Source organism: Macaca mulatta, chromosome 18 (assembly GCF_049350105.2).
Source record: "Macaca mulatta isolate MMU2019108-1 chromosome 18, T2T-MMU8v2.0, whole genome shotgun sequence".
NCBI lineage: Eukaryota > Metazoa > Chordata > Mammalia > Primates > Cercopithecidae > Macaca > Macaca mulatta.
Genome location: NC_133423.1, coordinates 23,271,649 through 23,292,384, shown reverse-complemented (window position 1 = coordinate 23,292,384; position 20,736 = coordinate 23,271,649). Strand labels below are relative to the sequence as shown.

At 41.8% G+C, this 20,736-nt stretch overlaps 2 protein-coding genes across 7 annotated transcripts in view; both read right to left on the bottom strand.

Annotated features, from left to right (window-relative positions):
- Window positions 1–20,736, bottom strand: part of ATP8B1 (ATPase phospholipid transporting 8B1) — a 160,898-nt gene that overhangs the window by 71,637 nt on the left and 68,525 nt on the right. For 4 of the 6 annotated variants that reach the window (XM_028838127.2, XM_077974753.1, XM_077974751.1 and 1 more), the window contains exon 2: window positions 11,832–12,034. In XM_028838127.2, coding sequence (XP_028693960.2) covers window positions 11,832–12,012 — 181 coding nt within the window. In that variant the 5' untranslated portion in view covers window positions 12,013–12,034. Of the gene's footprint in view, window positions 1–11,831; window positions 12,038–20,736 lie in introns of all 6 variants that reach the window. The other 2 variants (XM_028838128.2, XM_077974750.1) reach the window with 1 other exon arrangement.
- Window positions 1–20,736, bottom strand: part of NARS1 (asparaginyl-tRNA synthetase 1) — a 191,611-nt gene that overhangs the window by 112,542 nt on the left and 58,333 nt on the right. The gene's annotated exons all lie outside the window — the stretch shown is intronic.

Genomic DNA, 20,736 nt, shown 5'->3' with positions numbered 1-20,736 from the left:
GAGCCACCACACCCAGCCTATTTTTTTTTAAATTTTTTTATTTTTAGTACAGACAGGGTTTCACCATATCGGCCAGGCTGGTCTTGAGCTCCTGGCCTCAAGTGGTCTGCCTGCCTCGGCCTCCCCAAATGCTGGGATTACAGGCATGAGTCACTGCGCCCAGCCTGTGTTGCACTTTAGGTACCACCTTGGTCACAGTGAGGTAAAGCAACAAACAGGCTCTTGGGGTCCCTGAGTCTAGGCCTTAGGTTCTTGGATGACACCTCTGGACTTGCTTTTTGCCAGAAGGGAGCTCACTGCCCTGAAGGGTGACTGAAAGCATTTACCACAAGCTGACTGAAGAGGCTGTAGGCCTTTATTGAACATCAGCAGTAACCTGGCAGCCCTCCTCATGGGCCTGTGTTGGTGGTGAAATGGGGAGAGGCCCCTGAGCCTATGGAAAGGAGAAGGAAGAGTGGGAAGGACTGGCTAATGGTTTGAGGCCAGCTCAGCCACAGTAGAATAGATAGGACACCAGGTAGATTTCTAAGATTTTGGACTCCAATCCATGGCTCCCAGATGGCATCTCTGGATCTGGCTACAGCCTGGGGGAACACACTGGCTTAAAGCTAGCCTGACTGGTTTCAAGACCTGCTTATTGCAGAGCCCCAGGGCATTGAGTGAACATAGGCAGTAGCCAGATCACGGTTAGAGTGGGCCATGGTGAGACCCAATGCGGTGCCGGCTTGAGGTCTGACTCAGTACATTTTCAGTGGTGATGGCCACAGTGGTGCTTGTATCACCACACCCCTAGCTCTGGGTGGCCCAGCACAGAGGGACAGAGAGAGGGAGAGGGGGAGAGGGAAGAGGGGAGAGAGGGGGAAGGGGGAGAGAGAGATAGTGAAAAAGAGAGAGAGAGATTGAGATTGATTCTGTTTGGGAGAAAGTAAACAACAAGAACAAGAGTCTGGGCTTGATGATCCAGATAATTCTTCCAGATAGTCTGCAAGAAATGCAGTGTTACTGAGCTTGAGATGCCCCCTAAGGCAGATATGGGTTTGATCATAATATCCAAGTTCTTTTGAATACCCGGAAATCTTTCCCAAGAAGAATGTGTATAAACAAACCCAGACTGTGAAGGCTACAGTAAATATCTAACTCTTCAATGCCCAGACTGATGAACATCCACAAGCATCGAAAACATGACTTTACCAAACAAACTAAATAAGGCACTAGGGGTCAAGCCTGCAGAAACAAAACTTCATGACCTTTCAGACAGAAAATTCAAAATTGCCATTTTGAGGAAACTCAAAGAAATTCAAGATAGTACAGAGAAGACATTCAGAATTCTATCAGATAAACTCAACAAAGAGGAAACTCAAAGATATTCAAGACAACACCAAAAAAATTAGAATTCTATCAGATAAATGTAACAGAGATTGAAATAATTAAAAAGAGTCAAGCTGAAATTCTGGAGCTGAAAAATGCAACTGACATACTGAAGAATGCATCAGAGTCTTTTAATAGCAGGATTGATTAAGTGGAACAAAGAGTTAGTGAGATGGAAGACAAGCTATTGGAAAATATGGTCAGAGGAGACAAAAGAAAAAAAGAATGAAGTACACCTACAAGATCTAGAAAATAGACTTTAAAAAGCAAATCTAAGAGTTATTGGCCTTAAAGTGGAGGTGGAGAAAGAGAAAGGGGTAGAAAGTTTATTCAAGGGGGTAATAACAGAAAACTTCCCAAACCTAGAGGAAGATATCAATATCCAAGAACTAGAAGGTTGTAGAACACCAAGCAGATTAACCCAAAGAAGACTACCTCAGGCATTTAGTAATCAAATTCCTAAAAGTCAAGGATAAAAGGAAGGATCCTAAAAGCAGCAAAAGAAAAGAAACAAATAAAATACACTGGCACTCCAATACGTCTGGCAGCAGACTTTTCAGTGGAAACTTTATAGGCCAGGAGACAGTGGCATGACATATTTAAAGTGCTGAAGGAAAAAACTCTTACCCTAGAAAATATATTTCAAGCATAAAGGAGAAATGAAGACCTTTCCAGACAAATAAAAGCTGAGGGATTTCATCAACACTAGATCTGTCCTACAAGAAATGCTAAAGAGAGTACATTAATCAGAAAGAAAAAGGATGTTAGTGAGCAATAAGAAATCACCTGAAGGCACAAAACTCACTGGTAACAGTTAAGTATACAGAAAAACCCAGAATAGTGTAACACTGTGACTGTGATATGTAAAATACTCTTCAGTAGAAAGACCAAAAGATGAACTGATAAAAAATAGTAACTAGAACAACTTTTCAAGACATAGCACAATAAGATATAAATAGAAATAATAAAAAGTTAAAAAGCAGAGGGAGGAAGTTAAAGTGTAGAGTTTTTATTAGTTTTCTTTTAGCTTAAAATAATGAGTTATTAGACAGTTTTTACAAACCTCATGGTAACCTCAACTCAAAAAACATACAATGGATACATACAAAATAAAAAGCAGGAAATTAAAGCATACCACAAGAGAAAACCACCTTCACTAAAAGGCAGAAAGGAAGGGAGGAAAGAAGGAAGAGAAGACCACAAAGCCACCAGAAAACATAGCAAAATGGCAAGAGTAAGTCCTTACTTATCAATATAACATTGAATGTAAATGGACTAAACTCTCAATCAAAAGACATAGAGTGGCTGAATAGAATTTTTTTTTTTTTTTTAAAGACCCAATTATCTGTTGCCTACAACAGATACTCCACCTAGACTGAAAATGAAGGGATGGAAGAAGATATTCCATGCCAATGGAAAGCAAAAAAGAACAGGATACCTATATTTACATCAGACAAAATATATAGACAAAACTGTAAGAAGAGTCAAAGAAAGTCACTATATATTGATAGAGAGGTCAATTCAGCAAGAGGATATAATAATTGTAAATATTTATCCACCTTACACTGGAGCACCCAGATATGTAAAGCAAATATTACTAGAGCTAAAGAGAGTTTTAGACCCCAGTAAAATAACAGCCAGAGACATCAACACTACACTTTCAGCATTGGACAGATCTTCCAGACAGAAAATCAACAAAGAAACATCAGACTTAATCTGCACTATAGACCAAATAGATATTTATAAAATATTTCATACAACAGCTGTAGAATACACATTCTTTTCCTCAGCACATGGATCATTCTCAAAGACAGAACATATATAAAGTCACATATATGACTTAACAAGTCTTAAAACATTCAAATAAATTGAAATAATATCAAACATCTCTGACTGACCACAATGGAATAAAACTGGAAATCAATAATAAGAGGAATTTTGGAAACTATACAAAAACATGGAAATTAAACATGTTCCTAAATGACCAGTGGGGTCAATGAAGAAATTAAACAGGAAACTGAAAAATTTCTTCAAACAAATGATAATGGAAACATGATACACCAAAACCTGTGGGACACAATGAAAGCAGAACTATGAGGGAAGTTTATAGCTATAAGTGCCTACATCAAAAAATAAAAAAAACTTCAAACAACCTAATGATGCATCTGAAAGAACTAGAGCTGGGTGCAGTGGCTCATGCCTGTAATCCCAGCACTTTGGGAGGCCAAGGTGGGCAGATCACGAGGTCAGGAGATTGAGACCATCCTGGCTAACACAGTGAAACACCGTCTCAACTAAAAAATAAAAAAAAATTAGCTGGGCATGGTGGCAGGCACCTGTAGTCCCAGCTACTTGGGAGGCTGAGGCAGGAGAATGGTGTGACCCAGGAGGCAGAGCTTGCAGTGAGCCGAGATCGCACCACTGCACTCCAACCTGGGCAACAGAGCGAGACTCTGTCTCAAAAAAAAAAAAAAAAAAAGAACTAGAAAAGCAAGAGCAAACCAAACCCAAAGTTACTAGAAGAAAAGAAACAATAAAAATCAAAGCAGAGACAAATGACATTGAAGCAAAGAAAACAATACAAAAGATCAATGAAACAAAAATTGTTTTGTTTGTTTTGGTTTGTTTTTTTTTTTTTTGGAGACAGAGTCTCACTGTTGCCCAGGTTGGAGTGCAGTGGTGTGATCTCGGCTCACTGCAACATCCGCCTCCCAGGTTCAAGCGATTCTTGTGCCTCAGCTTCCTGAGTAGCTAGGAGCAGCCAGGACTATAGGCAAGTGCTACCACGCCTGGCTAATTTTTGTAGTTTTAGTAGAGTCAGGGTTCCACCCTGTTGGCCAGGCTGGTCTCAAACTCCTGCCCTCAAGTGATCCACCTACCTCAGCCTCCCAAAGTGCTGGGATTACAGGTGTGAGCCACTGTGCCTGATCAAGAAGTTAGTTTCTTGAAAAGATAAGCAAAATTGACAAACCTTTAGCTGGACTACCAAAAAATAAAAAATAAAAAAAAAAAAAAGCAAAAAAAGAGAGACCCAAATAAATGAAATCAGAGCTGAAAAAGGACACATTACAACTGTTACCACGGAAATTCAAAGATCAATAGTGGCTACTATGAGCAACTATTTGCCAATAAATTGGAAAATGTAGAACAAAAGGGATTAATTCCTAGATAGATAAAACCTACCAAGATTGAATCATGAAGAAATCCAAAACCCAAACAGACAAATAACAAGTAACAAGATCAAAGCTGTAATAAAAAGTCTCTCAGCAAAGAAAAGCCCAGGACCCAATGGCTTCACTACTGAATACTACCAATCATTTAAAGAAGAACTAATACCAATCCCACTCGATCTATTCTAAAATATACAGGAGGAGGAAATACTTCCAAACTCATTCTACAAGGCCAGTATTACCCTGATGCCAAAACCAGACAAAGACACATCAAAAAACAAAAACAAACAAACAAACAAAACCAAAAAAACCTACAGGCCAATATCATTGATGAATATTGATGCAAAAATCCTCAACAAAATACTAGAAAATCAAATTCAACAACACATTAAAAAGATCATTCATCATGACCAAGTGGGATTTATCCCAGAAATGCAAAGATGGTTCAACATACACAAATGAATTAATGTGGTATGTCATGTCAACAGAATGAAGGGCAAAAACCATATGATCATTTCAATAGATGCTGAAAAATAATTGATACAATTCAACATCCCTTCATGATAAACATCCTCAAAAAACTGGGTATAGAAGGAACATACCTCAATATAATAAAAGCCATATATGACAGACCCATAGCAAGTATCAAACTGAATGGGGAAAAACTAAAGGCCTTTCCTCCTAGATCTGGAACATGTGAAGGATGCCCACTTTCAACAGAAGTGCTAGCTAGAGTCATCAGACAAGAGAAAGAAATAAAGGGCATCCAAATTGGAAAGGAATAAGTCAAATTATCCTTGTTTGTAGGTGATATGAGCTCATATTTGGAAAAGCCTAAAGACTCCACCAAAAAACTATTAGAACTGATAAACAAATTCTGTAATGTTGCAAAATACAAAATCAACATACAGAAATCAGTAGCCTTTCTATTTGCCAATGAAAAACAATCTGAAAAAGAAATCAAGAAATTAATCCAATTTACAATAGCTATGAATAAAATACCTAAGAATTAAGTTTACCAAAGAAGTAAAAGATCTCTGCAATGAAAACTATAAATTGATTGCAATGATGCTAGAAACTAAAGAGGACACCAGAAAAATGGAGTGATAGTCCATGCTCATGGATTGGAATATTGTTAAAATGTTCATACTACCCAAAGCAATCTACAGATTCAATGCAATCTTTATGAAAATACCCATGGCAGTCTTCACAGAAATAGAAAAAACAATCCTAAAATTTGTATGGGAACCACAAAAGACCCAGAATAGCCACAGCTAATCTAAGCCAAAAGAACAGAACTGGAGGAATCACATTACCTGACTTCAAATTATACAACAGAGCTATAATAACCAAAACAACATGGTATTGGCATAAAAACAGACACATAGATCAATGGAACAGAATAGAGAACTCAGAGATAAATTCATCATCCTCAGTGAACTTATTTTCAGCAAAGGTGCCAAGAACATACACTGGGGAAAGGCAGTCTCTTCAGTAAAAGATGCAGGGAAAAACTGCATATTTATATGTAGATGAATGAAAGTAGACCCCATATCTTGCCATATGCAAAAATTGAATCAAAATGGATGGATTAAAGAATTAAATCTAAGACCAAACTATGAAACGACTACAAGAAAACCCTGGGGAAGGCCAGGCGTGGTGGCTCATGCCTGTAATTCCAGCACTTTGGGAAGCCAGGGTGGGTGGATCACGAGGTCAAGAGATTAAGACCATCCTGGCCAACATGGTAAAGCCCTGTCCCTACTAAATACAAAAAGTTAGCCGGGCATGGTGGCGCATGCCTGTAGTCCCAGCTACTTGGGAGGCTGAGGCAAGGGAATCGCTGGAACCCAGGAATTAGAGGTTGCAGTGAGCCAAGATCGTGCCACTGCACTCCAGCCTGGTGACCGAGCAAGACTTGGTCTCAAAAAAAACCCCAAAAAACAAAAAACACACACACACACTGGGGAAGCTCTCCAGGACACTAAACAGGGCAAAGATTTGTTGAGTAATACTTCACAAGCAAGGCAACAAAGGCAAAAACGGACTAATGAGATCACAAGTTAAAAACCTTCTGTAAAGCAAAGGAAACAATCAACAAAGTAAAGAGACAACAGAAAGGGAGAAAATATTCAGGCCACTGAATTCATTTTCAATGATAGATTCTTCCCCTTGTCTCATCCCAGAACCACTCTATATCTGCAGGGACTGGGTCCAGGCACCTAGAGAGTTTGTAAAAATTCCACAAGAGGTTCTGATGTACAGGCAGGACTGAGAACCTCCAGTTAGTGCAAGGGAGAGTGTCTTCCTATGGTGACTTCTGTCATTAAAAATCTACTTCTGAACTTGGGCTGCAAAGTAGCAGGAAGAAAACCAACAGCTGAGTTAGGTTTCCATGAGCAAGAGATTCGTACCCAAGGTTCAATCATAAATTACATGACTCGAAAGCAAATTCTCTAAAATGAGCATGTTGCCCAAGATCTTAAAAATAAATAGAATAGACTGGGCACAGTGGTTCACGCCTGTAATCCCAGCACTTTGGGAGGCCAAGGTGGGCGGATCACCTTAGGTCAGGAGTTCAAGACCAGCCTGGCCAACATGGCAAAACTCCATCCCTACTAAAAATACAAAAATTAGCTGGGCATGATGGTGGGCGCTGGTAATCCCAGCTACTTGGGAGGCTGAGGCAGGAGAATCGCTTGAACCCGGGAGACGGAGTTTGCAGTGAGCTGAGATCGCACCACTTCACTCCAGCCTGGGCAACAAGAGCGAGACTCTATCATATAAATAAATAAATAAATAAATAAATAAATAAATAAATGAATAAATAGAATAAAATGAGATGGCACAGTATCACCACCCTTCCCCATCAGTAATCACTCAGTGCAGGAACACCCCTCACCCCGCGGCTTTACAAGCTTCAATTACTCGTGTCCTTAGGCTATGGAGGTGGATGGCAATTTACAACCAATCAGAGAAAGAAGGAAATTAAGTAGCCAGAGTAGACTACCAAATGTGGTATGTGCCAAAAATGGAAAATGCATCTTATTAAGTGGAACAGCTCCCTCAGCACTTTTCACAGATTCCCTAGGATATCCTATGATTGATATGTTTCAATGAGCCGTCTTTATCTGTGTGTTGGTTCCAACTAAATATTAATTCATAGATGCTCTAAAGACCCCACATTCTTAATTTCAGATTATTTTATGAAGATATCACTTTAAGGCTGGGTGCGGTGACTCACGCCTGTAATCCCAGCACTTTGGGAGGCTGAGGCTGGCGGATCACAAGGTCAGGAGATCGAGACCATCCTGGCCAAAATGGTGAAACCCTGTCTCTACCAAAAATACAAAAAATTAGCCAGGCATGGTGGCACACGCCTGTAATCCCAGCTACCCTAGAGGCTGAGGCAGGAGAATCGTTTAAACCCGGGAGGGAGAGGTTGCAGTGAGCCGAGATAGCGCCACTGCACTCCAGTCTGGGTGACAGAGAGAGACTCCGTCTCAAAACAAAAACAAAAACAAACAAACAACAAAACTCCAAAAATACAAAAACTAGTGTTTCCTAGAACACATGCTGAGAAGTGTGTTCATCAGGAAACGAAGGAGCTCATCCCATAGCACTGAAAACATTGCTGCTCATTTCTGAGAATCTTTGCTCCATCTTTAGACAAAGGGTAAAGTTACTCCACTCAAACCTGTGGGCTTATCTTTCTCCATGGCACATTCTAACAGCATGTTTGTGCCTGTCCTTCTTTCTCACAAAACACAATAAAGGTCCTTTTACTGAAAAGTACTCCGAATGGGTCTCTCAAAACACTTGTTTAACAGGAAAGCTTAGTTGGGCTAGGGGATTTCCTTTCTTTAAGAAAAAAGAAAGCAACTTCTACAATCCTCATTAAAGAAACGAGCGCGGTTCAGGCCGCTTAGGCAGTGCTTTGCTGGAACGGGTGCTGGTCCCTGGTGATACTCAGCCTGGTGGTACCTCGCCGGGTGACTCATATTCTGATGTCTTAAAGAACTGATCCTCTGCAGGAAATTATTCAGGATGTGAAATGTCAAGAAAGACAGATGATGATTAAAAAAAGAAAGAGAAGTCAGGGTTACACTGAACTTAATTGGGAAATTGTCGAAATGAGAATATGGCAGGAAAGGAAAGAGGAGGAAAGAGGGATGAAGAGGGCAAAGAGAGGAAGGGAGGAAAGAGGGAGAGCAGACTGGCTGTGAGGGAGGCAGGGCAGACGGGAAATGGGAGGAAAGAGGTCTGGCATTTACTGAACATCATCTGTGTGCTTGGGAAGGGCACAGAGAGGTACTAGAATAAGAATTTTTGTAAAAAGTCACAGGCAAAGTCATTTGATATGGGTTTTGAGAAGTGAGAACCACCCACATCCCCTAGGAATATAAACCATCCTTGGAAAACACGACTAAGATTCAAAACTGAGATTTTTTTTTTTTTTTTTTTTTGAGATGGAGTCTCGCTTTGTCACCCAGGATAGAGTGCAGTGGTGAGATCTCAGTTCACTGCAACCTCCACTTTCCAGGTTCAAGCGATTCTCCTGCCTCAGCCTCCTGAGTAGCTGGGATTATAGGTGTGCGCCACCATGCTGGGCTAATTTTTGTATTTTTAGTAGAGATGGGGTTTCACTATGTTGGCCAGGCTAGTCTCGAACTCCTGACCTCAAGTGACCCAACTGCCTCGGCCTCCCAAAGTGCTGGGATTACAGGCATGAGTCACTGTGCCCGGCCAAGACTGAGCTCTTTTAATGCCCATATGCTGAGAGTAGAAATCTACAAAACATATGACCTGCAAACTGAACCATCAGGAAAGGACCCTAACCACCAGAATGGGCAGGCAGAGTTGGTAAAAAACAGGGGATGAGAGTTTCCACCCACTACATGCTTCTCTGACATTTCTGCAGGCACCCAATCCCGGTCCCTTTGCTGTGTCCCAGACTACACGTCTGATGGCGTGCCACCAAGCACCAAGAGCGAAGTTGACCCTTGACCCCATGGAGCCAATTCTCCTGCCACCCCATCAGATATCTACATTTGGTAGAGATACCAAAATTGTGATAGGAGACTAAGCAGTGCAGTTGTGGGGGAAAGGAATGAGGAAGAAGCATATTTTATTCACTGTTTGGGCAATCAACTAGAACTTCCTTGTAACTTGTCCGGCTGCTTCAGCTTTAGCTAGTTCACCAATATCCAGTCTGGACCTGTTATGACAGAGGCCACCTTCCTGTTCAGGTGGGTGGGAATTCCATTTTCTTTCTTTCTTTCTTTCTTTTTTTCTTTTTTGAGACGGAGTTTCACTCTTGTTGCCCAGGCTGGAGTGCAATGGTGCCATCTCGGCTCACTGCAACCTCCGCCTCCTGGGTTCTAGTGATTCTCCTGTAGTCCCAAGTAGCTGGGACTACAGGTACATGCCACCACACCTGGCTAATTTTTGTATTTTTAGTAGAGATGGGGTTTCCCCATGTTGGTCTGGCTGGTCTCGAACTCCTAATCTCAGGTGATCCACCCACCTTAGCCTACCAAAGTGCTGGGATGGCAGGCGTGAGCCACTGTGCCCGGCGGGAATTCCATTTTAATTCTGGTCAAATATCATGATTTTAGTACCTTCTGCTTCAGGGCAGAAGGCACTTAAGCTCAATCCTCAACAGCTTGAAATTAAATCCAGAAACCCACTGTAAGAGGTAATGCATCTAAATGTTTACTATGGAGAGGTAGGGGACAAACGACATACAGGAGTCAATGGCCTCCCCAAATTTAGGTGAGATGGGGCTCCCAAGGGTACATGCACTCCCCACACTGAGAATCTCCCCACAGGGAGAACAGAAACAGGAAGAATCATTGCAGAAATGGGATTTCATGGCATGTCACATTTTCTACAGGTGAAAATTATTAGAAAAAAATAGCTCATCCAGGTAGCAGAACTCAAGAAAGAGAAACTGGGGTGGGGGCTGGCATGGGGGAAAAACAGGCTTCTAGAAAACGTGCAAGGGCAGAATGGCAGGAACAGAGACCTCGGGAAAACCAGCTAAAATCTGAGGCTTCTCTGACTAAGGCTGCAGGGAGGCGTGTCTGGAGGGCTGAAACCGGAACAGTATGATAATGATTTCTGTGAATGTGATCCTAAGGTTGTTCAGTTAGAATTTTAGGGAACACCGTGGAAGAAATATTTTCAGCCTGATATCAAACCTGGGGTCCAGAGAGAAAAGTCTCAGCTTGCTCATGGAGAAGAGCTACAAGAGAAGCACACATCTGTTTGCCAGGGTGGGAGAACCAGTAGCAGATGAAATAGAAAAGCCACAAACGAAAAGGTGTTATGGTAAAAGCAAGCCAAGTTCTACTGCCCTCAGTGATGTACTGTCTATGGCTACTTACGCACAACATTGGCAGAGACCACGTGGTCCACAAAGCCTAAAATGTTTACTTGCTGGCCCTTTACAGAAAAAGTTTGCTGGCCTTGGTCTAGACCCTGCCTCTGATGCTGACCTGACCCGGGGCAGACCATACATACATACACACACACACACACAAGGGTGGTTATTTATATAACTCATACCGCCAGTTTAACAATACCAATAGTAAACATCTAAAGATTGATTGATATGTATCCTTTAAAAATTTCTGGGTGCAGTAACATGCAGATTCTCGTACACATAACTCCGTTTTAAGAATATATACACTGGCTAGGCATCCTAGCTCTCATGCCTGTAATTCCAGGAGTTTGAGAGATTGAGGTGGGCGGATCCCTTGAGCTCAGGAGTTTGAGACCAGCCTGGGCAACATAGTGAAATACCATCTACACACACAAACACACGCACAAATACAAAAATTAGCTGGACATAGTGGTGCATGCCTGTAGTCCAGCTACTCAGGAGGCTGAGGTAGGAGGATCGCTTGAGTCCAGGAGGTCGAGGCTGCAGTGAGCCAAGTTCATACCACTGGACTCCAGCTGGGGAGACACAGTGAGACCCTGTCTCAAAAAACAAACACACACACACAAAACAAACAAACAAACAAACAAACAAATATACACACTAACAAAGACCTTAATGTATTTTCTCTGCAGAACTTGTCAGATATGCTCTCCCAGCCCTTCATATTAAGCACAATGGGTACTTGTCCAAGCCCATCCACCATTCTGTCAGTCGCATCCTAAGAAGACATCAGAGAAGATTCCCTCCTAGACCACACAAAATGGACCGATCATCTTTGGCACGTGTGGCCACGACCCACATGAGGATTTATAAGCAACCTAGTCACCGGGACTTCATTTGGTTACCTTTTCTGAATGGCTCCTGGTTCTCCTCCGCTTCCCTGTTGACTCGGTTTTGTTCTGGTTCAACAGTAGACCCCTGGTCATCAAGTTCATCTTCTGTTTCATCATCACTATAGGGAACCACTTCGTCATTAGGCTGAGAATCCTCATCAAATGTCGTTTCTGAGTCTCTTTCTGTACTCATTCTGCCGGCAAATTGGAACTACCTGCTTAAAAGGAAAGAGAAATCAGAGTGGATTATGACTCTTGCCCAGTTTTTGGTTGAATCCTGCCTGTATCGCGTTACAATGCCCCTTTTACAGAACATTGTCTTACTCACATGTAAATATTCTGGAATAGTACCCCCAAATTCAACTTAACATGCAAATAAGAACAAAACCATTCAGTACTGATTAAATGCTTGGGTAAGATTTTTAAAAAATATGTAACTGCAAACCTTTTATTTTTAAACAAGGGTATATATATATATATATATATATTTTTTTTTTAAGGCAATATTTAAAATTAGGGGGTCTCTACCCAATGAAATAAATTTAGTGGGTAACAATCAACATTAAACTAAAATGAAACAGACTATAAAATATCTGATTATAGCACATATAATAAGAATAAGTACTGCTTGATAACACAGTTGTACACATTCACACGTTTATTTGCATTGTGGGTGTTAATGGAGTTGAATTTCTTCCTGTGGATTGCTGGCAAAGTTGACAAACCACTGCTCTAAGATATCTGGTTTCTGCTAACACTAACATTCCGAGCCTTTGTTCTGACACAACATTTTTAATATAACCTTAGATCTTCCAAGTTTACTGACTTCCCAGGAACACTCCCTAGCTTTTCTATCTTCCCAACTACCGCTGCCCACTCTGTATCTGCAATTTGTGCTTGAGCATCTACTGCATAAGATGACTCCAAACAAGTGCGAAGAACAACCTTAGTTATATTTATTTTAGGAAAATATTTACACAAATACCTCAGGTTACAGACACACAGCCTGACATTTACATAAGCATCACGGTGCCGTGTAGTCAGTATTGTTAATGACAGCAGCTCACATTTATTTTGTGTTAACTGCATGCCAAGCCTTGTACTAAGCACTTTATAGACATGGGCTCATTGAAACTTCCCACACCACCATGGTGAATAACAGTTTTATTGTTATTCCTACCCAGCAGAGGAGAAAAATCAAAACACTGGAATGCTAAATAACTTGCACAATAATTATTAAAAATTTAAGGCAGCCACGCACTGTGGCTCACGCCTGTAATCCCAGCACTTTGGGAGGCCGAGGTGGGTAGGTCAGGAGATCGAGACCATCCTGGCTAACACAGTGAAACCCCATATCTATGAAAAATACAAAAAATTAGCCGGGTGTGGCAGCGGTCGCCTGTAGTCCCAGCTGCTCGGGAGGCTGAGGCAGGAGAATGGCGTGAATCCGGGAGGCGGAGCTTGCAGTGAGCCGAGCTAGCACCACTGCACTCCAGCCTGGGCAACAGAGCAGGACTCCATCTCAAAAAAAAAAAAAAAAAAAAGGCAAAAACAACTGCTTCACAAGGAGAGGTCTACGCTCTATTTTTGTATTATGGTTTATGATATATTTTGAACGAAAATTGCCTCAAGTAGAACTATGTAGCTGATTGCACGTTTTGCACCAAATCTTAGACCTCTAAAATAATTTTTACATTCACAAATGCACACTTACGAAATTTTCAAATATTTATATGAGGATTTTTGCCAAGTATTATGTAAAACAGTAAAAGCCAAAAGCAAGCTGGGTTACAATTGTCGACTATATAAATAAATTGTGGCATCTGATATTCTAGGATAATGTGCAACAATTTAGATGATCAGAAGAGTATTTGATGACATTGCATTAATGACCTTAATAGGTAAGTTATTAAGCCATATGTATAGCATACACCCAGTTATTCACACACACACTTGTTCATTTTCCAAAATCTCAACAATTGACATACATTATTTTATTATTATTATCTTTTGAGACAGAGTATTGCTCTGTCGCCCAGGCTAGAGTGCAGTGGTGCAATCTTGGCTCACTGCAACCTCTGCCTCCCAGGTTCAAGCAATTCTCCTGCCTCAGCCTCCTGAGTAGCTGGGATTACAGGTGTGTACCACCACGCCTGGCTAATTTTTGTATTTTTAGTAGAGACAGGGTTTCACCGTGTTGGCCAGGCTGGGACATACATGATTTTAAGTGAGATGATGCATGCAAAATGCTCAACTCAGTGCATAGCCTACAATAAGTACTCAATAAACATTAACCATTAATTTTTCATATACTTCTTGGTGATTTGTATGTTTCCTTTTGAAAAATGTCTATTCATGTCCTTTGCTCACTTTTTAATGGTATTATTATTATTTTAAAATATTGTTGGCATTCATTACAAAGAATAACTTAGATTCTATTGCATGATGCTGTACGGTGGCACAGTTCTAAAGAGCCCTATAGTCACAGAGGCAGAGTTCCTAGCACTCCCGGTCCTCAGCACCTCAGGCCATTCTCTTCCGCCTTCAAAGAATATTTACTCCCCAAATCCATAGTCTTTACCTCTGGCCTTAGCTTTTCAGTAGCAAGCACAAGCTTTCCTGGCAGTACTTACAATTTCATTGGTTATGCTTATGCTTTCCTGGTTATATGTATACTTTCCTGGCAGTACATATACTTTCATGGTTTATACTATTTTAAAATTATTTTTTATTAAATGGAGCTAAATTTTTAAAAAGTCATCTTTTCCACTAAATCGGCATCGCCATGTTAAATCTAAAGTTCCCTACTAAGTCTTTCTTTTCTTTTCTTTTCTTTTACTTTAAGTTCTAGGATACATGTGCAGAACACGCAGGTTTGTTACATAGGTATACATGTGCCATGGTGATTTGCTGCACCCATCAACTCGTCAGCTAGGTTTTAAGCCCTGCATGCATTAGGTATTTGTCCTAAAGCGCTCCCACTCCTTGACCCACCCCCCTGCCCCCGACAAGCCCCAGTGGGTGATGTTCCCCTCCCTGTGTTCATGTGTTCTCATTGTTCAACTCCTGCTTATGAGTGAGAACATGCAGTGTTTGGTTTTCTGTTCCCGTGTTAGTTTGCTGAGAAAGATGGCTTCCAGCTTCATCCATGTCCATGAAAAGACCACCATCTCATTCTTTTTTATGGCTGCAGGGATTATTTGTTTTTGAGTTGTTTGAGTTCCTTGTATATTCTGGATACTAGCCCTTAGTTGGATGAATAGTTTGCAAATATTTTCTCCTATTCAACAGGAAACATTGCACTCTGTTGATTGCTTCTCTTGCTGAGTAGAAGCTTTTTAGTTTAATATAGTCCTATTTGTCTATTTTTGTTGTTGTTGTTGCCTGTGCTTTTGAGGCCTTAGCCATAAAATCTTTGCCTAGACCAATGTCCTAAACATTTTCCCTATGTTTCCTTCTAGTATAAAGTTTTATTAGTTTTTTTTTTTTTTTTTAAGAGAGAGATAGGTTTTCACTCTGTCACCCAGGCTACAGTGTAGCAGGACGATCATAGCTCATTGCAACATTGAACTCTTGGGCTCAAGGAATCTTCCTACCTCTGCATCCCAAGTAGCTGGGACTACAAGCACATGCCATCATGCCATTTTTTTTTTTTTTTGGTAGAGATGGGGTCTCACTGCATTGTCCAGACTGATCTTGAATTCCTGGGTCAAATGATCCTCCAGGCTTGGGCTCCCAAAGGGCTAGGATTATAGGTGTGAGCCACCACAGCTGGTCCCCTTTAAGTCTTTAATCCATCTTGAGTTGACTTTTGTGTATGGTGAGAGACAGGAGCCCAGTTTCATTCTTTTGCATGTGGAGATTTATTTCTGGGTTCTCTAGTCTGTTCCATTGGTTTATGTGTCTGTTTTTTTGCCCATATTATGTTTTGGTTACTACAGCCTTGAGAGAGAGATATATATATATATATAAAACAATGTGTATATATATACATTGATATATATATCTATATCTATAGTTATATGTATATAACAATGTGACTCTGAAAGTATCATATGGAAACATTTTTTATTGTTGCAAATTATACGTAACAAAATTTACCATTTTTGCCATTTTGTTTTGTTTTTCTCATTGCAGCCTCCTGGGCTCAAGCAATTCTCCCCCCCAGCCTCCTGAGTAGTTGGGACTACAGGTACAAGCTGCAACATCCAGCTGATTTTTGTATTTTTAGAAGAGGCAGGGTTTTGCCATGTTGCCTAGGCTGGTCTCAAACTTCTGGGCTCAAGTAATCTACCTGCCTAAGCCTCCCAAAGTGCTGGGATTACGAGCATGAGCCACCATGCCAGGCCTTGTTTCACCCTGTTTTTTTTTTTTTCAAATTTCTTAAAGGTGTACTATTGGAGAGTTTAAACTTTTTGTTGGTTGGTCGATTTTCTTTCTCTCTCTCTCTCTCTCTCTCTTATTTTTTTGCATCTCAGATGACACAAACCATTGTTTGTTTTCTCAGACACGGTTTCACTCTGCCACCCAGGCTGCAGTGCAGTGGCATGATCCTAGTTCACTACACTCTCAAATCTGTGGGCTCCAGCAATCCTCCTACCCTGCTCCCCAGCCTCCTGAGTAACTAAGACTAGAAGCACGAGCCACCATGCCTGGCTTTTTTTTTTTTTTTTTTTTTTTTTTTTTTTTTTTTTTTAAAGAGATACGCTCTCCCTATGTTCCTCAGGCTGGTCTCAAACTCTTGGCCCCAAGCGATCCTCCCATCTCAGCTTCCTTTTAGCCATTTTCAAGTGTAGGGTTCTGTGGCATTAAGTGCATTTTATACAAACATTTTGTAAGTTATCCTTTTCATCATTGCTTCCAAACTGCCAGGCATCTGGATATTAACACTGTCTCCAGCCCTGTGAGGTTAAGAGAGGAAGCAAGCACAAAGGAATGGATTTGACAACCCACATGTCCGTGACTCAAAGCAAGCAAGGCCTTGCACAACCAACTCGCCACCCACACAATCTGCACAGGCTCAGTGAGAAAGCAGGGGCAGGGAGCTCTACACTGAGAGTGAAGAAATGTCCTCAACTTGATTTCTCTACAGTGTGCATGTGTGTGAAACACACACACACGGGAGGAATTTGGCTGTCATTTTAGCGTACCAAAGAGAAAAACAGGGAGAAATCACTTGTTTGAAGCCCTAAATGACATAAAGAATTTTTTCCCAGGTCTAAATAATGATTCCTAAGGTCAGGTGCTGTGTCCGGTATGGATTTGGAAACTTGACAGTGTCTCTCACTGCCACTCCAGGACACTGTAGACAGGTGTGCATCTACTCAGCACCCAGGAAACACCTGCAAGATGCAGAGTACTACGCTAGGCACAGGGAACAGAGCCACTGACTGACTGCGAGTTTTGAGGAATGCAGATAAGTCAACTATTAAAGCTAGGAAACAGGCAGGGTGCAGTGGATCACGCCTGTAATCCCAGCACTTTGGAAGGCTGAGGCAGGTGGATCACCTGAGGTCAAGAGTTCGAGACCAGCCTGCCAACATGGTGAAACCCCATCTCTACTAATAATACAAAAAAATTAGCCAGGCGTGGTGGCACATGCCTGTAAGCCCAGCTACTTGGGAGGCTGAGGCAGGAGAATTGCTTGAACCCGGGAGGGTGGAGGTTACAGTGAGCCAAGATTACGCCACTGCACTCCAGCCTGGGCAACAAAATCTAGTTAGAGGGATCTGGTAGCATTTCCAGGGAGAGGTGATGGTGGCCATGGAGATGGAGAGGAGGGGATGAATTGGAGGAGTATTTGAGGCAAAAATGACTGGCTTTGCTGTTTTATAGCTTTATTTTATTTTATTTTATTTGTTTATTGGAGGTGGAGTTTCGCTCTGTTGCCCAGGCTGGAGTGCAGTGGCGCGATCTCGGCTCACTGCAACCTCCACCTTCCGGGTTCAAGTGATTCTCCTGCCTCAGTCTCTCGAGTAGCTGGGATTACAGGTGCCTACCACCACGGCAATTTTTGTATTTTTAGTAGAGACGGGGTTTCACCATGTTGGCCAGGCTGGTCTTGAACTCCTGACCTCAAGTGATCTGCCTGCCTCAGCCTCCCAAAGTGCTGCACCCGGCCATGGACTGGTGTCTTTAGAAGAGGAGAAATAGACACATGATCTCTCCTTCTCCATGCACACAGAGGAAGGGCCATGTGAGAACACAGCAGGATGGCAGCCAACTACAAGCCAAAGAGAGGCCTCACCAGAAACCAACCCTGCTGGCACCTCCATCTTGGACTTCCAGTCTGCAGAACTGTGAGAAAATAAACGACTGTTGTTTAAGTCAACCAGTACATGGCATTTTGTTATGGCAGCCCAAGTGGATTAACACTAATCCACTATGGATTCCCATCACTTTAAATTAAGTCCAAACTCTTTTCACGACTCTAAGGGCTCTCCACACTTCTATACCCTCCTTCTTGCTCACGATTGCTGAGCCCCACGGCCCTGCTTTCAGCTCCTCAAGCAAACAAAGCATTTCCTGCCCCAGAGCCTCTGCATATGCTCTTCCTAGTACCTGGAATGCTCTTCTCCCAGTTCTTTGTATGACTGCTATTTCTCACTCTTATTTTACTTTTTATTTTATTTTATTTGAGACAGAGTTTCTCTCTTTTTGCCCAGGCTGGAGTGCAATGGTGTAGTCTAGGCTCAGCACAACCTCCGCCTCCCAGGTTCAAGCGATTCTCCTGCCTCAGCCTCCCAAGTAGCTGGGATAACAGGCTGGGATAACATGCCTGGTTAATTTTGTATTTTTAGTAGAGACAGGATTTCTCCTTGTTGGTCAGGCTGGTCTCAAACTTCTGACCTCAGGTGATCTGCTCACCTTGGCCTCCCAAAGTGCTGAGATTACAGGCATGGGCCACCACGCCCGGCCGATTTCTCATTCGTTAGGTCTCCACTTCAGTGTCCTCTTCCACTCATGGTATTGAACAGGATTCTGCCCTCCTCTTCCTGCTACCACTGGCCCCCTTGAGCACTTACATTTCTGTTTCCTTCCTAGCACTTGCCATGATTTGTAAATATGTATTTGCTTTTATTTATCTGCCTCTCCCACCAGACCATAAGCTCTACAAGAACAGACTGGTCTGTGAATACTCAGTGCCTACTACACAGTTGACACTGAAAGATCTGGGGAAAGAGCAAACCAACTTTCAATAAAGTCCTCAAGGGCTCAGAGAGTTGTCTGACACCGAAGTTCTTTACCGTCTTTACACAGATCACACCTACCACATGGTAACAGATTCACAAAGTCACTGGACTAAGGATGAAAGATCGAGGGCAATGATGGGAGAGAACAGCAACAGCTAAGTACAGAAGTCATACAAGATGGAACTTTTTAGGAGTCTGAGTCATTTGAGGCCATCCAAAAACCACTGCCCAAGATTTTACCATGTACAGAAAACTAAACCAGCCTTCTGGTAGGGTACTAAAGATATCACAGGTGAGGACCGATCTTTCTTGTTCATCACTAGCCCCTACCAGAGTCTGTCATATAGGAGGCTCGTTTGCTTCTGTCCTTAGGAGGCTTGACTAGACCAGACTATAGTCTAGATAAGAATTGGCAAATTATAGCCTATGGGCCAAATTCGGCCCACTAACTGTTTTTTAAATAAAGTTTTATTAGAATACACCCTTACTCATTACTGACATACTACTGGCTATGATAGGTTTCTTCCTTTTTTTTTTTTTTTTTTTGAGACGGAGTTTTGCTCTTGTTGCCCAGGCTGGAGTTCAATGGTGCGATCTCAGCTTCGCCTCCTGTGTTCGAGCAATTATCCTGTCTCAGCCTCCTAAAATGCTAGGATTACAGGTGTTAGCCACCATGCCTGGTCCTTCATCATTTTTTTTTTAATGGCTTTTAAAGTTCACAAGAAGAAAGACTATTTCTGAAATGTGTTTTTCCTCATTTTGTTTATTATTATTATTAAAGACAATGCTGTAAAATATTTAACATATCATAATTTATAAGTATGAATTATATTTCTATATGTTCTATGCTATATGTGTTTATTACTATATGTTCCATACTAAATATAAATTACTACTCTAAGATGGCCCCTGGTGATCCCACCTTCTGGTGTTCACATCTTTAATTCCTTGTGAGTGTGGCATACACATGAGGTGCTTTGCTTCTTTTTTCTTCCTTTTTTTTTTTTTTTTTTGGTGTTGGTGTTGTCATTGATACAAGTTCTTGCTCTGTCACCCAGGCTGGAGTACAATGGTGTGATCAAGCTCACTGCAGCCTCAATCTCCTGGGCTCAAGTGATCCTCCCGTCCCAGCCTCCTAAGTAGCTGAGACTATAGGTGTGCACCATCACACCCAGCTAATTTTTTTGGTTTTTAGTAGAGATGAGGTCTTGCTAGTTTGCTCAGGATGGTCTTGAACTCCTGAGGTCAAGCAATCCTCCCTCCTTGGCCTCACAAAGTACTGGGATTACAGGCATGAGCTACCGTATCCAGCCCCTTTTCCTTCTTTCTTCTTCTTCTTCTTCTTTTTTTTTTTTTTTAATAAGCCTGAGTTCCTGAACCTTGCTTCTTTTTTGTTTTTGAGATGGAGTCTCGCTCTGTTGCCCAGGCTGGAGTGCAGTGGTGTGATCTCGGCTCACTGCAACCTCCGTCTCCCGGGTTCAAGCAATTCTCCTGCCTCAGCCTCCCGAGTAGCTGGGATTACAGGAGTGCGCCACCATGCTGGGCTAATTTTTTGTATTTTTAGTAGAGACAGGGTTTCACCATGTGGGTCAGGCTGGTCTTTAACTCCTGACCTTGTGATCTACCCACCTTGGCCTCCCAAAGTGCTGGGATTACAGGCATGATCCACTGCCCCCAGCCTTGAACCTTGCTTCTAACCAATAGAATATGGTGCAGGTAATGGG